This window comes from Pinus tabuliformis, chromosome 8, assembly GCF_031772625.1.
Source record: "Pinus tabuliformis cultivar Carrire ecotype Pingquan chromosome 8, CPIR1, whole genome shotgun sequence".
Classification (NCBI taxonomy): domain Eukaryota; kingdom Viridiplantae; phylum Streptophyta; class Pinopsida; order Pinales; family Pinaceae; genus Pinus; species Pinus tabuliformis.
In genome coordinates, this window is record NC_142294.1 from 207,914,545 (window position 1) to 207,930,586 (window position 16,042).

Genomic DNA, 16,042 nt, shown 5'->3' on the forward strand with positions numbered 1-16,042 from the left:
AATTGGTATATTCAATTGAACGCCTAAGAGTATATCGTAGTCTCTATATTAATATTTATCATATTTTCTCTTATGATGTGGGAGAGCTAGACCTTACTAATCAATTAACTCCCAAGAGGACAAGAAATTGGTATATTCAATTGAACGCCTAAAGAGAAATATCTTAGTCTTTTTTATAAATATTTATCATCTTTCTCTTATGATGTGGGAGAGCTAGACCTTACTAATCAATTTCTTTTACAGTTAAAGGAATTTGTAACAAATTTTGTTAAAACCAGTGGAACTTATAATAGAAGGATTTCGATGGCAAGATGTTAGGAAACTGACTTATTTTTAAAACCTGTAGGTTATGTAAGAGAAGAAAAAATTATTACAACTATGCAATGGAAACAAATCAACAAAATATAACTTTTAAACAATTTTGTACAAGAACTCCTAACCCTTGCCATACTTGCAGAGAGGAAATTACCATTCATTCATTATAGGACATTATTGTGTAATTAACCTTTTAAGAAAGTCAAACCACCGTAAATAACGAGAAACGATATCTGCCCTAAATCATATTATAGCCAGGGAAAATGTAACAAAAGGATCTGAGTAAAATACTGCTGGATAATCAAAATAGAAAATGAGTCTCCATAAATTACAGAACTTGACATAAACAGAAATGCAATAGACAGTTCCCTTATCGGAACCGACCGTAACTTCTAACTCATACCAGACATATTGAATTAACCTTCAAACCCTAGGGTAGCTAGTCAAAAACTATGTATGTAATGTGGATGGGTTCATAAAACAAATACTGAAACCCTAGCCATAAGATTACTATAAGCCAATGAGGAAGAAAACAGGGTGAGTTAACAGTGCCATGTAGGATAACCTAATTCAATACTAAACGGAAGAGATAATGCGACTGTTGTGAAAATACCTTGGTAGCCAACAGCAATCAGAACCCGTAATCATTTACCTGCAAAGAAACAAAGATGTAGGTTAATTTAAATTGTAGCTTCAAACCTAGTAACAAAGCAAAAGTAAACCCAGCAAACAACTGGTGTTGGTTCTCACTTGTCAAGGGTAGTTGGCCATGTTGTAGTGGTGTGGGGAAAAAAATTGGTAAAAACCACTGAAATATTCATTAAGAATAACGAGGAACTGTGTTGTAAGTCCTGCGCCTGAGGCCAACCGAGGCACTAGCGAATAGCTTATCGTGGATGTTGGGAGCATGAGCCTGGTGAATATAAAAACAAAAATTGCTAACGAGCTATGGTGTTGACAACCATGGCTTAGAAAAACCAGAGAGGTGTACCTGTGGCTAATAATCGTTGAACTTTACCCAAAACCTACAGGAGATGGATTGCAAAGCTCCAAGTGGTTGTGTTGAGGAATAATGAATTTCGGATGGGCTGGGGAGGCAGTCAGTTACCTCAACTGCCCTGGAGCAACCTTCATAGTTAGATTCACTCTTTATAGATCTATGACTCAGATGAGGAAAACAATCCTAGCAACGAGATCGATATGGAGAGTCATTAATTGGGTAGATACTCTCAAGTGTGTCATCATCTGTAGATCGACACTTGGTACGGGTTAGATTATTACTCATTGTCAGAATGAATGAAAACATATGCACATTATAGCTGAAAGCTGTAAATACCACCATTAAATATGTCGAAACCTTAGACCTGTGGATTCATTAGGTGTGAGGCATATGAAACCATGCAAATAAGGAGGGGAATATTAATCAAGTTGCATTTGTTTGGAAACTTTACAAATCACTAATACTAAACCACTGTGATGCTTATCATAATGTAATTCACTTTATAAATGTTTTATGATTGATTAAGCAATAAAGTGATAAATAAGGAATAAAGAGGATATTTTTATTTTGCTAAGTTTTAATTTATTCATATGAGTAGTATTAGATGGGATGGACATCTTACAAGTGGTATCAGAGTACACAGGTTTCAACACTGTGACCTGAATGGGCAATGCATATTAACACAATACTTTTGTTACAGAGAGGGGAGCAGAACATGCGAAGAGGGACATCATCTACTCCATCAAGGAGGATGACCACTGAAGAGGAATCTACACGATTGACAGGAGCCAACCCAGAGATGTGGGTGCAGTTAGGAGAAGGCACCTGCAGTAACACATATGTGATGTTATTGGAAACAGTTCAACAACTTTGGACTGAAATGGAAAATTTGAGAGCTGACAATGAAAGATTAAGGCTAGAAAAAGAAAGAATTTTGAAGAGTCTTTCGATAAACAAAACCAAAGGCATCCAACTCCCAGCCCGAACATGAAAACATAAATGAGGAACACCAACAAAGAGCAGAGCATTTCAAAATGGATGGAAGTTGAATGGATAATGAAGAAGGTTCAGAAAATGTTTCAGGTGCTAGAAGAAAGAAAAGACATAAGGCCAAACTACAGGGAGAATTCAAGAAGATTAAGCCTCCCACGTTTGATGGAGAAAAGGAAGAGGTTTTTGAGGCTTGGTTGATAAATATGAACAAATACTTTCAAATTTATGAGTATGAAGATAATTAAAGGCCGAACTAGAAATCTACCAATTACAAGGTAAATCCACCTATGGTGGCAAGAAGTAAAACAGCGTGGGGGAGTAGATGAACAAGAAGTTTCCTGGGATAATTTCCATAAACATTTCAAAGATAAATATTTAACAGAGTGATTTTATGATGAAAAGGCAAAGGAGTTTCATGATCTGAGGTTGAGGTAGCAATCTATGGATGCGTTTGTGACTAAGTTTACGTCCCTATTAAGATATGTACCTTATATTCGGGAGGAAAAAGCTAAAGTACAACTTTTTGTTAGTAGTTTGCCAACTTTCATGAAAGAAAGAATAGAGTTTGACAATCCAAAATCGTGGACGAAGCCATACGAAAAGCCAAAATTTGTTATCAACAGATGAAGCAGAAAGGAGAAGGTAAAAAACGTTGGTCAAATAAAAAGAGACAGAAAAATTTATTCGAATGTTAAAAATGCAAAAAAATCCAATTCTAGGAACATGCAAAGGAAATAACAGAGTGGGTTTGCTGATAAAAATCAAGTTAAGCCTAGCCCGCCCAGTGAAAATTGGATAACTAAAGTATCCAGGAAGCCAGAGGCCAACCAACAAAGAAACCACCATTGCAATGTTTAGGGTTGTGGAGAACCCCACTACTACAAAAATTGCCCCCACCATACCAGGACATGGCAAGTAGCAAATGTTCAAGAAGCCTCGTGGTCGGAGATTTGGTAAGAAGTATTCCCATGATAAATGTATCCTGGAGGACAACCAAGCTAAGTATCACCTACTATGGTGGAATTCGAAGGTAAAATAGCTAATCATCATGTATTCATTCTGATAGACCTAGGTGTAAGTTTGAGTTATGTTAGCCCTAAAATAGTTCAGTCGTGTCACTTATCCTCCACTAAATTTAAAACCCTTGGTTAGTATAGTTGGCCACCAAAGCTAAGCGCGGGCTAACAATGAAAGTAAAAAACTATCCATTAGAAATAGCAGGACAACTAGTGACTGTAAACTTGAATATGTTGCCTTTAGGATCATATTATATACTCATTGGGATGGATTAGTTAGAGAAGATTTGTTCAGTAGTAAATTGCAAGGACAAAACTATTAGTTACCTCTCGGAAGAGGGTGTTAGACAATAAATTCAGGGAATTAAAAGAGTTGTTAAGTTACGACCAATCACTTCCAATTAGTTAAGTAAATGTATTCGAAAGGGTTGTCAGGTGTATGCTATCCAAATAGGCTATACCAATTCCATGGAAAAGACAACTACCTTAGGAGATATACATGTTATTCAGAAATGTGGATGTGTTTCCTGAAGAGATACTAGGATTACCACCTAAAAGGGATATTGATTTCACCACAAAATTAATTCCAGGGGTTTCCCCAGTGTCAAAATCCCCTTACCGAATGAGTATACCTGGGTTAATTGTACTCAAGATGCAACTACAAGAGTTGTTGGATAAAGGCTACATTCGCCCAAGTGTGTCACCTTGGGGGGTGCCCGTACTTTTTGTAAAGAAAAAAATGGTAAGTTACAGTTGTGCATTGATTACCGACAACTTAATAAGCTAACCATCAAGAATAAATACCCACTGTCAATAATAAATACCCACTGCCAAGGATAGATGATCTATTTGATCAGGTTAAAGGGGCCACTATATTTTCTAAGATTGACCTGTGATCGGGTTACCATCATATTAGAATAAGAGAAGAAGATATTTGCAAAACAATGTTTAGAACACGTTATGGGCATTATGAGTTTATTGTGTTACCATTCAGACTCACCAACACTCTAACAACCTTTATGAGTCTGGTGAATGGTGTCTTTCACCCTTATTTAAGAAAATTTGTTTTAATATTTATTGATGATAATATGATCTACTCCAAGAATTTGGAGGAACATAAAGAACACCTCCATATAGTATTGCAAGTTCTGTGGGGAGAATCAGTTGTACGCTAAATACAAAAAATGTGATTTTTATAAAGACCAGATCCAATATCTAGGACATATTATCTCATCAGACGGTATAACTGTAGACCCTGAGAAAATTAGAACCATCATGAAATGGTATGTACCTAAAACTGTGGCATATATTAGATCTTTCATGGGTTTGGTGGGTTACTACCGATGATTTATAAATGGATTCTCCAAAAAATTTTATCCTATTACCTCTTTGCAGAGAAAGAGAAGAGCCTTCCGCTGGACAACTGAATGTCAGCACAACTTCGAACTCTTGAAACAATTATTAACCACAACCCCTGTACTAAAGGTAGCGGACCCTGAGAAGGAATTTACTGTATGCACGAATGCTTGTCAAGAGGGGGTTGGCGGTGTGATGATGCAGGAAGGAAAAGTGATAGCTTATGAATAACGTAAGCTAAAGGATCATGAACAAAGGTATTCAACGTATGATCTAGAATTGACAGCAGTGGTGCATGCCTTGGAAATGTGGTGACAGTATTTGTTAGGAAAAAAATTCCTCTTAATATAGACCATAGCAGTTTAACAAGTTTCTTCAAGCAGCCCAATTTAAACGCACGACAAGCAAGGTGGACTGCCTTCTTGAGAGAATTTGATTTTGACACCAAACATTTGAAAGGAAAGGAAAATCAGATAATTGCATCACATATATGAAATATCATTCAACAAGATAGAAATTAATTTCTCAAATCAAATTAGAGATGCTACTATGAAAGACCCTAAATACGAATTCATGTGGCTGCAAGCTAAGCAAGTACAAGATTCCGAAAAGCAAACTGATTATGGAATAAATAAAGACCATTTGTTGACTTTTAGAGGGATAATTTATGTGCCAAATGAAAAAGCTATTAGGCAATATCTGTTAGATGAAATTCACAGGAGTCCATATATGGCACATCCGGGCTATCAAAAGTTATTTTCTGCAATTAAAAAGGGTTACTTTTTGGTCAGGTATGAGAAGAGATATCATAGAATACCTGGCTAAATGCTTAGAGTGTCAGCAAGTTAAAGCAGAACATCAACATTTCGCTGGTCTGCTTCACCCACTTTCTATTCTCGAGTGGAAATGGGATACAATTACATTGGATTTTATAATAGGTTTGCCTAGATCCAGGTAGCAAAGTTTTTCCATCATGGTGGTGGTGGAAAAGTTAAGAAAAAAAACTCATTTATTCATGTCAAATCCACTTATAAAACTGTAGAAATTGTTGATATATTCATGAAAGAAATCTTTAGATTGCACATGCTGCCTAAAGTGGTGATATCCGACAAAGATGTTAAGTTCACCTCTGCCTTTTGGAAAGCGTTATTGGCTGGTTTTGGAACTCAAATTCAATTTAGCACTTCATATCACCACAAACTGATGAGCATATTGAACTAGATAATCAAGTTTTGGAAAACATGTTAAGGATGTATGTAATGCAACAACCAACTAAGTCGAAAGCGTACCTTCACTTAGTTGAATTTGCATACAACTACAACTATCATGAATATCTAAAGATGAGCCCATTTGAAGTGTTGTATGGCAAGAGGCGTAGAACACCAACTAACTGGAGCAGTCTCGAGGATAAATTAATCCTGGGGCCAGATATGTTGATAGAAATGGAGTAGACAATGAGAAAGGTACGACAAAATTTAAAAGCTTCCCAAGATAGACAAAAATCTTACGCTGATAAGAAAAGAACATATAGAGAATTTCATGTTGGTGATCATGTATATGTGAGAGTGAAGCCCAAAAAATGTTCCTTAAGATGGGGGAGTTGTATGAAGTTAGCTCCTCGCTACTATGGACCTTTTCAAATTTTGGAAAGAATAGGTCCAATAGCTTATCAACTTGCATTACCCAGTCACTTACGAGTCCACAATGTGTGTGTGTGTGTATATATATATATAACCTGAGACACATCATTAATTAGCAAGATGTGCAGGTAAAGGGGGCATTAACAACATGTGTGTGTGTGTGTGTGTTTTTTTTCTTTCCTTGATCTGATACTGCACGATTAACTTATACATGGTTGATAATACAGGTTGACTCGGATGGAGAGTTTCTGGTAAAACCTCTACGTATTCTAGAACATAGAGAAATAATGCTGCAGAGGCGAGCTATCACCCAAGTTAAAGTGCAGTAGAAGCACTTTAGCCCAAAGGAAGCTACTTGGGAAGATGAAAGCTTTGTGCGACAAGCTTATCCTAGTTTGCTTCAAAATTGGGTAAACACCAAGGACGGTGTTATGCGTAAGGGGGGAGAGATGTAACACCCCAAGTTACATTAGATAAAAAAACAATTAGAATTACTATTAATTACTTTTATGTTGAATTTGGTAAAATTTTTAGGTTGGTTAAGAACCTAATGAAATTTTGATACACTCTTAAAAGAAGTTTATTATTATTTTTATGATTAATGTTTTAATCTGGAAAGGAAAACTCACAAGAAGACCCATAAGATCTCCCAATTTCCAGACAATTGGGAAGGACAATTAATTTAGTACCTCATAGATATTTAAAGGAAAATCTTGGAGGAGAGGAGGGTTGGCTGGTTCTTTTTTGACAGGAATAAGCTTAGAGGAGGATATTGGTTGGAAGCAGGACATTGCCAAAGAGAGAATTCCTGAGCTGGTTAGGGCCAATGGAAGGCTATAAGTCGTATAGAAGACTATAAGTTCTGGCTTGGCTAAGTGAAGCCCTGATGCCACTGAACTGGCCAAAAGGATTCTCAGTCGAACTCACTATCTGGAAATTGGGAGAGTTCGGGGGGAGAAATGGACGTAATAGTCATTCTCATTGGTAGGGAGGAGTGGTCTTCCTAAACGAGTTTTTTGGATTGGATTATCATAATGCAAATAAGTATTGAAACTATCAAACTATTTATTTTTATATGTGTCTACGTAAGAGGAGGTTTCTGATTAAATATTAATGGATATGGAAAAGGTTTGACTCTGTTGGAATTGTTATCTATCAACATTCATTAAATAATTGAGGAAAGAATCACTGTTAGGGAAATGTTCTGGAGAACTAATTGTTTATTTGTATAGAATGTTTTCATAAAGGAAATCTATGATTAGAACAGTCACAAAAAAAATTCGTTTAAATTCATGTAGAATGTCTTGTCGGGAATAATAGCCAGGGTTAGTTAGGTGGTCACCTTGTAGAAGTTGGTAAGAAGGGGACAAAGGAACAATTGAACAAGTAATGTTCCAAAATTAAACAAAAATTAAATTATGAATTTGATTCAGGAAACATGTTAGTTCCTAAAGCTACACAGTTCACCAACTGCTAGGAACAGTCTTGAGACCTTTAAAAGGGTAAACCAACAAGATATACAAATAGACAAACTAAAACTGCAATCAGTACCATAGATAAATCCTGAGTTATGCAACATATAACCATTTGATACACTTCGACAATAACTGTAATTAATTTTAAATTCAAAACAGTAAACGAGTGAACTTCATTCAATCATTGGAAATTAACTACCAATAGGACAAGAAATTGGTATATTCAATTGAATGCCTAAGAGATATATCGTAGTCGCTATAATAATATTTATCATCTTTCTTTTCTGCTGCGGGAGAGTTGCGCCTTAGTAATTTCTTTTATAGTTAAAGGAATTTGTAACAGATTCTATTAAAACCAATGGAACTTATAACATAAGGATTTCAATGGCAAGATGCTAGGAAATTGGCTTATTTTAAGAACCTGTAGGTAATGTAAGAGAAGAAAAAATTATTACAACTACGCAATGGAAACGAAACAAAAAAATAGAACTTTTAAATAGTTTTTTACAAGAACTTCTAACCCCTTTCCATATCTTGCAAAGAGGAAATTATCATTCATGCATTATAGTACATTATTGTGCAATTAACCTTTTAAGAAAGTAAAACCATTGTAAATAACGAGAAAGAATATTTTCCCCTAAATCAAGAAACAATATCTGCCCCTAAATCATATTACAGCCCAAGGAAAATGTAACAAAAAGATGAAATATTGTTGGGTAATCAAAACATAAAATAAGGCTCCATAAATTACAGAACTGGACATACCATAAATGCAATAGAGAGTTCCCTTATCAGAACCAACCCTAACTTCTAACTCAAACCAGACAGGTTATATAACCTTCAAACCCTAGGGCTAGCTAGTCAAAAAATTTGTCCATAATGTGGATGGGTTCATAAAACAAACGATGAAACCCTAGCCATAAGCTTATTACAATCCATTGAAGAAGAAAAACTGGGTGAGTTAACAGTGCCATGTAGGATAACTTAGTTCAATACAGAGTGGAAGAGATAACGCGGTCGTTGTGCAAATACCTTGGTAGCCAACAATAATCAAAACCGTAATCATTTACCTGCAAAGCAACAAAGGTGTAGGTTAATTGCAATTGTAGCTTCAAACCTGGTAACAAAGCATAAGTAAAACCCAACAAACATCTGGTGTTGGTTATCACCTATCAAGGGTCGCTGGCCATCGTGTAGCAGCGTGGGGAAAATGCTGGTAAAAACCATGGAAATCTTCATTAAGAATAACCGAAGAACTTTGTTGTAAGTACTTGCGCCTAAGGCCAACGAAGGCACTAATGAACAACTTGTCGTGGATGCTGGGAGCCGAGTCTGCAATCACCAGCGTATGGTGAGCAAGGAATATAAAAACAAAAATTGCTAAATGAGCTATGTTGTTGACAACCGTGGCTTAGGAAAATAAGAGAGTGTACATGTGGCGAAAAATCATCAAAATTTACCCAAAACCCTACAGGAGATGGATAGCGGAGCTCCAAGCAGTTGTGGTGAGAATGAGGAATTTCGAACGGTGCTGGGAGGCAATCAGTTACCTCAACTGCCCTGGGGCGACCTACACCGTTAGATTCACTCTTTACAGACCTACGACCCAGATGAGGACAAATAACCCTAGCAATGAGATCGAGATGGAGCCCCATTAATTGGGTAGGTACTCCTCACAGCATGTCAATCATCTGTAGATCGGCACTTGGTACGAGGTAGATTATTACTCGTTGTCATAATGAATGAAAACATATGCACATTATAGTTGAAAGTTGTAAATACCACCCATTAAATATGTCGAAACCTTAAACCTGTAGTTTCGTTAGGTGTGAGGCATATGAAAGTATACAAATAAGGAGGGGAATATTAATCAAGTGCATTTGTTTGGAAACTTTACAAATCACCTAATACTAAACTATTATGATGCTTATCATAGTGGAATTCACTTTATAGATGTTTTATAATTGATTAAGTAGTAAAGCGATAAAAAAAAATAAAGAGGATATTTTTATTTTGCTAAGTTTTAATTTATTTATATGAGTAGTATTAGAAGGGATGGACATGTTACACTATTGAACATTAATGACATAATATTAAAAGTTGCTTAGAATGTGAATAAAAATTCCTCACTCAGTTATGTGAAGCTCTTTTCTTTTCTAAATAGATTTAGATTTAGTTATATATACTAGTTAATTATATAAACTATATCAATATAATTATGTAAATTAAATAGCTGAAAAATATGGATAGCAATCAGATTTTATTATATTTATATATATATATATATATATATATATATATATATATAAACTAATTATATAAATTAAATGGCCGAGAAACATGGATAGCGGAGATCAAAAGAATCTCAAGCTAAGATGAGTGGAGGTGGGAAGCTGAAAAACAGTTGTTAAAATGTGTATACGACTAAAAATATTTCAAAAAAAAAACTAAGCCTATTAGTGTAATAATCTTTTAAGACTATTGAATGTAACATTTTTCTTTAGTTCTCTAGCATTTGTGCGAAAGATACTCATAAACTTGCATGCTCGTAGGCTCCTCTGCTTTACATATTTATGATCTTCTAGTATCACCAACAGTTTCGTTCTTCTTCGATTTTATGGCTATTAGGGTTTCTCCCCATGCATTTGTGTGAAACCCTGTTGCAAGTAGTTATAAACAAATTCTTACATTACCCCTTCCTATGCGAGAACCAACAATGAAGAAATTGGGAATCCAAGCACTAAATATTGTCCGACCAGATAGGAGCCAAGGGCTTCGAATAACAAAGAGATTAATCGATCTGAAAGAAAGTAACACAAGTATAGACCAACCCTTTTAGTGGTCCGTGAAAATATTATTTTAACCATACAAACTCTTAACTTCTGGTAGTATTATTTTCTAAATTAATTAAAATGAAGTTACAATGAATTTGTTGACCACATTTGTGTCTTATTTTACTGGTTTGTGCAGATCTATCTGCACGGTAATATTCAACTGAACCCCTCTATACAGAGCTACCACCTGTAGAATATATGTTAACTTGGATATTTAGCACCCAGCAAGCACTTAGTGTCAGAGTTTCACAACTAAGGTTATCAGAGTCTATCAGAGCTTATTAGAACACGTAGTCTAGATTGTTTTTTAGACTTGGAAAAAATGGAAATTTTGTTAAGATTTTAATAAAATGGCAAGGAGTTTTGTAAATCCAGGTTACAGCTATCAAATTTCAAGGTTTTTGGTGCCCCGAAAGTTTTTGATGGTGCTGACTCTATTTCCACTATCAAAAACATTATTCAAATACTAGTGATGAAAAATTTTTAATTTCTTTTTATGTGGATTCCGACCAATTTTGACCATCCATGCAATTCCTCCACCGCGTAGACACTTCTTATCAAAACTTGACTGCAATGAGTGTTGTCAGAACCTGCGAAATAGCATTCGGAACCTTCACTATAGTGTCAATGTGCATTGGTAACCTTGACAGTGGCGTCAATGTAATGTCGGTGATGTGAATAGGCAAAGCATCGGAGCAGAGCTTTTATTACAAACGGAAAATCAAGCGTATGCACAAATTTCATTATAACCTGCATAGTCGGTATATTGACCGATGGAACATTTGATTTTTCTAAAAATTTATATAATAATGATAATTAACCAAAAAAAATGTAGTGTAAATAGTTTACAAATTAGCTCGGAAAATAAGGGAATTTCTGGCAAGACTATGACAAAATCTGGCAGATATTTTTTAAAATTTTGGTTGTAACTGTCAAATTTCAGGATTTTGGGTGCCCAGGGTTCTTGATGGTGTTTAATCCATTTCCACCATAAAAAAACAATTCAAATACTCCATTCTGATTTTTTGATTTTTTTTCTTGGACAAGAAATCTGTGTCTAGGCGAATTTGTGGCCTTGGTAGACAACCCAAAAAAAATGGTGTTGAGAGTGGTTTGCACATGGTATGGTTGGGTTCTGCTAGCCTTTACAATGAAATTTTCATAAGAGAGGTTGAGTAGGAAGCCACTTTGAAAGAATTAAAGCTAGTCCAAGAATGTCAATGGATCAAAAATTCTAAATTTAAAATTTCATAATATGAAATCAAATTTATTTTTAGAAAAATCAAATAAATACAATATTTAAGTTAAATTTTATATAACAAACATATTAAATTGAACAACATATTTGGATAAAATAGTAACATATTAAATTGAACAACATATTTGGATAAAATAGTAAAATAGATGGTTAAATCACTTTGACTCTGTCCAAAACCATCGTTCCTATTGAGGCACAAACCAAAACTATAGTTCCTATTGACGCACAAACTAACAATGAAACATTTCAATGGTTGTCTTGTTAAATGTATCTTGACGCTTCACCGAAAACTATAGTCCCTAATGAGGCATAGAGTGAGAAATTCACTTTAACAATGACTTCTAGCCAATAATAACCCTCAGGCATGTTGTCACTTTACTCGCCCCAAAAATAAAACCCTAAAAGAAAACATTGTTTTCTCTGATTCCCCTCCTTTCGTAGATCATAGACTCCCTTCTAATCTCCTACTAAAAGAGTGCTAAGGCTCTTTATTAACTAGGAAAAAACATAACCTATGTAATAGATCACCAAATTTAGTAACACAAACTCCTGAAACTACCCAGTAGAATGATAGGAATTTAGGGGTGTGGAATTATTTGGTTACTGAACATGAGAGAAATCCATTGGCTAGGATGCTTTGCATCATCCTCCCCTCATTTTTGAATTTCTTAATATTTTGGTTCAAGGTCACCTAATGTAGCTACTCAACTGTATTTAAGTAGGTTATCCTTTGTGATCCAAGTGTTGTGTGAATTTGGCAGGCCTTTCCACTTAACAAAATATAGCTTATATGACTTGGAATGCGTTATAGATAAATTGGTGTCTAACACTCATTCAACCTATTCTCTTTTCTTCTTTGGCAAGTGTTTATTCCAATCATTTTCCTTTTCATTTTGATCTCCACTCATCTAGTCATCATTTGTCCTAGCCGAGTGTGATTGAAGGTTAACAACATTAAAAATAAATTTGTTTTCCAAATTCTTCATTAGATAAGCAATTTCATATTCTTTTTTCATAATTTTATGGGGGTCAAATATCTTAGGGTTTGACTTGTTGTAAGTACCTTTGGGGTACCTCTCCTTGCACAAATGTATCATGACCATTTCTGCCACATGAAAGAGTGTTTGTCTCATATGCATATAAGCATGTCTCTTATATTGTTCATTCATTGGCTATAGTTCGTTCTCAACTTGTTGATGTATTTTACAAATTGTCTTTATAAAATATTTAATAGTTGGACTAAGGTAGGGGTTTGCAAGCAAATAAACTAAATCTACAAGTTCTTTAGGACTAGCTCTATATACAATTTAAAAAGTGGATTCACCTAGAGATCTAATTTTGTTGGATTAAGGGAAAATTCACCTTGGGGTACTACTAAACCCCATTGTTGAGTATTGTTAGCCATTAGGCACCTTAGTAAATTTCCCAAGCCCCTATTCACCACCTCAATTTGACTATCGATTTGGGGGTAGTATGATGAATTGAATTGCAACCTAGTACTCATTTTTTTCCATAAGACCCTCCAAAATTGGCTTAAGAACTAGGTATCCCTATCACTAATTATACTTTTTAGAATACCATATAACCGTATTATTTCTTGAAGAAACAAATGTGTGACTTGGCTTGAATCGATTTTCCTTCCCTAGGGTATTAAATGAGCCATTTTGGAAAAGTGGTCCACTACTACAAGCACTGAATCATGAACCCTTTGGGTTCACAACGATCCCAAGACAAAATCCATGGAAAGTCAGTCCACAATTCCTTTGGCATAGGTAAGGGCATATAAGGTGTTTATTTTGTTGTCCTCTTTTTGCTATTTGATACACCCTACAAGCAAAAACAAACATGTTCACAACTCCTCTCATATTTGGTCATAAGATTTTTTTTCTCTCACTATTTTAAAGGCCTTGTCCTTTCTAAAGTGTCTGCCCAATTCATTCTAGTGCATCTCTCTCACCAACTCTTCTCACCTCGATTCAAGGGGAATGCAAAGTCAAAAATCCTTTAACAAAAATCCATCCAATAATAAGTCATCTTGAAATTAATGTGAACTAATAAGGTTTTGTCCACTTAGAATTGTAATAATGCTACCAAAGTATAGATCACTAGCATACTCACTCTTCATTTCTTCAAAGTTGACCAGTACTCATTACCACCAACATATGACACCTACTTAAATCATTAACCACTACATTAGTTTTACCACCCCTATGCTACCAAAAAAATGTATAGGCTTGCAAAAATGAAGCCCAATGAACATGCTCGTGGGACAATTTATTAGGAATTTATGCACTTCAAGGTCTAATTAGTTGTCATCAAAATGAATTCTTTATGCATAAGGTAATGCTTCTAATATTTTAAAGCACCTACCATTATGTATAATTCCTTATCATAAGTGGTATACTTATATTTAGCTTCGTTTAATTTCTCATTGAAAAAGGCCATACATTTACCCTCTTGGCTTAATACTCCAATTTGAACTCCTAAAGCATCACTTCGACCACAAAAGGTTTCTCAAAGTCTGGTATAGTAAGGAAGGGTGCTTCCATAACTCTTATTTTGATTTGTTCAAAACTCTCAATAACTATTGTCATCCAAGTAAAGACCTTTCCTCTTGTGCAATCACTCAAGTGGGCACTTATACCAATAATTTCCTAATCGACCTCTTAAAAAGTTTACTAATTCAGGGAAGTACTTCACCTCTATGATGCTTTGAGGAGTAGGCCACTCAATAAGTAGCTTTATTTTTTCTAGATCCATGCTCAATCTGATCTAGATTTATGAAGGAATAAAATGAAATATAAATTTGAAACAAGAACACGGAGATACAAAAAAATTGAACATGAATTAATAAATAATTATTTTCTGTTACAGATGCATTTGGGCACATCAACTCCAACTTACAGATCAGTACTATTAGGGCCCATCAAACCCTAATTCAGTTGTTACATGCCCTAAAGAAGTCAACCATCAAAATGCCTAGCTTCCCAAGAGGTTCCATGACTGAAATCATCCAAAAACTGCCTCTAAGAAGATCAGCGCAGGTAGGCCTTCATTAGGGTGCGCTGCAATGCAGTCCAATACACTGTTAGGGTGCTATGCAGTGCACTTGAGCCCTCTTTGGCCTGCGCTGGGCGAATTTGAGTGAAATTGCATTAGGGTTTGGGAATATTCTTATGCATTGGATGCATATAGAAGTTTCCCAAGTTTATCTACTCCTTTGGGCTCGAATTTTGATGAGGTAGGGAGTTAAGGAACATCAATCCCTTTATCCCTTCCTCCATGGAATTAAATTCTAAGTTTGGCAGGGTATTCATTATCACCATTTATGGCATAACTTCCTTCATTCACGTATAAAAAGACCACTCATCTAAGTGATCAAGGGCTAGAAATCATTGAATTATAGGGAGATGTTGTTAGTATGAGACTTGAGTTGATTTCAAGTATTGTAATGATGTTAAAATGTCTTGCTTGTTATGAGGAGAGGATGGGATTGACCTGGAGGAGTGATGCTGAATCAAGCAAATTGGGTTGTAACTCTTCCTTTTATTAATAAAGTGTTCAAAGCTTTTTCCATATGCTTGTATTGTCCATTGATGCTTTCATATGTGTATCATGTACTTGATTCCATGCTATGTTTAATCAATAGATCATTATCATATACTTTGATCGGTTTTTGTCTTCTATCTGTGTGCAGGTACTTTTCAAGCGGATTAAGTACGGAAAGAAGCGGCAGAATTGGTCAAGGGAGATAAGGAGTAAGCAAAAGCTACAGGTAGGCTTCTTTACCTCTTATTTAATCTATTAGTCATAAAAAAAGTAGAGAATGCTTTGCACTGTTGTTCTAGAATTAGCTACTAGTCTAGGGGTTTAAGCGTTTATCCGTAGACACTAAAACTTCCCAAAACAAATTGGCAACTCTGCTGGGGAGCGATCATCCATCTTAGTAGCTTATCAGCCTCTTAAGACATTTCTACATATTGTACTTGTGGTCGTTGATTGAATTTCAGTCTGATTTCATAGAAAATTGAGTCAAAATTATGCCAAATTGCCTTCAAAAATGGCTTACTGTCACCAGCGCAGCCCAATGAAGGACATAGTGCACTGCAATGCACTTCCCACATAGAGCCAGTGCGCTGAAGCGCACTATCTCTC

At 35.4% G+C, this 16,042-nt stretch overlaps 1 protein-coding gene across 3 annotated transcripts; it reads right to left on the reverse strand.

The window, feature by feature from the left end:
* Positions 1–728: 728 nt before the first annotated feature.
* On the reverse strand, positions 729–9,607 carry LOC149234868 (uncharacterized). 3 transcript variants are annotated; one of them, XM_089371977.1, is made up of 3 exons: positions 9,256–9,607; positions 8,965–9,127; positions 729–967 (listed from the first exon to the last, which is right to left on the reverse strand). In XM_089371977.1, exons 1-3 carry the CDS (start codon positions 9,448–9,450, stop codon positions 960–962), a joined length of 366 nt encoding a protein of 121 aa, XP_089228103.1. In that variant the 5' UTR covers positions 9,451–9,607; the 3' UTR covers positions 729–959. The 3 variants fall into 3 exon arrangements, with proteins under 3 accessions (XP_089228103.1, XP_089228101.1, XP_089228102.1); XM_089371975.1 differs by having other exon boundaries at positions 9,229–9,606; XM_089371976.1 differs by lacking the exon at positions 729–967 and adding an exon at positions 8,852–8,865 and having other exon boundaries at positions 9,229–9,607.
* Between the last annotated feature and the right edge of the window lie 6,435 nt (positions 9,608–16,042).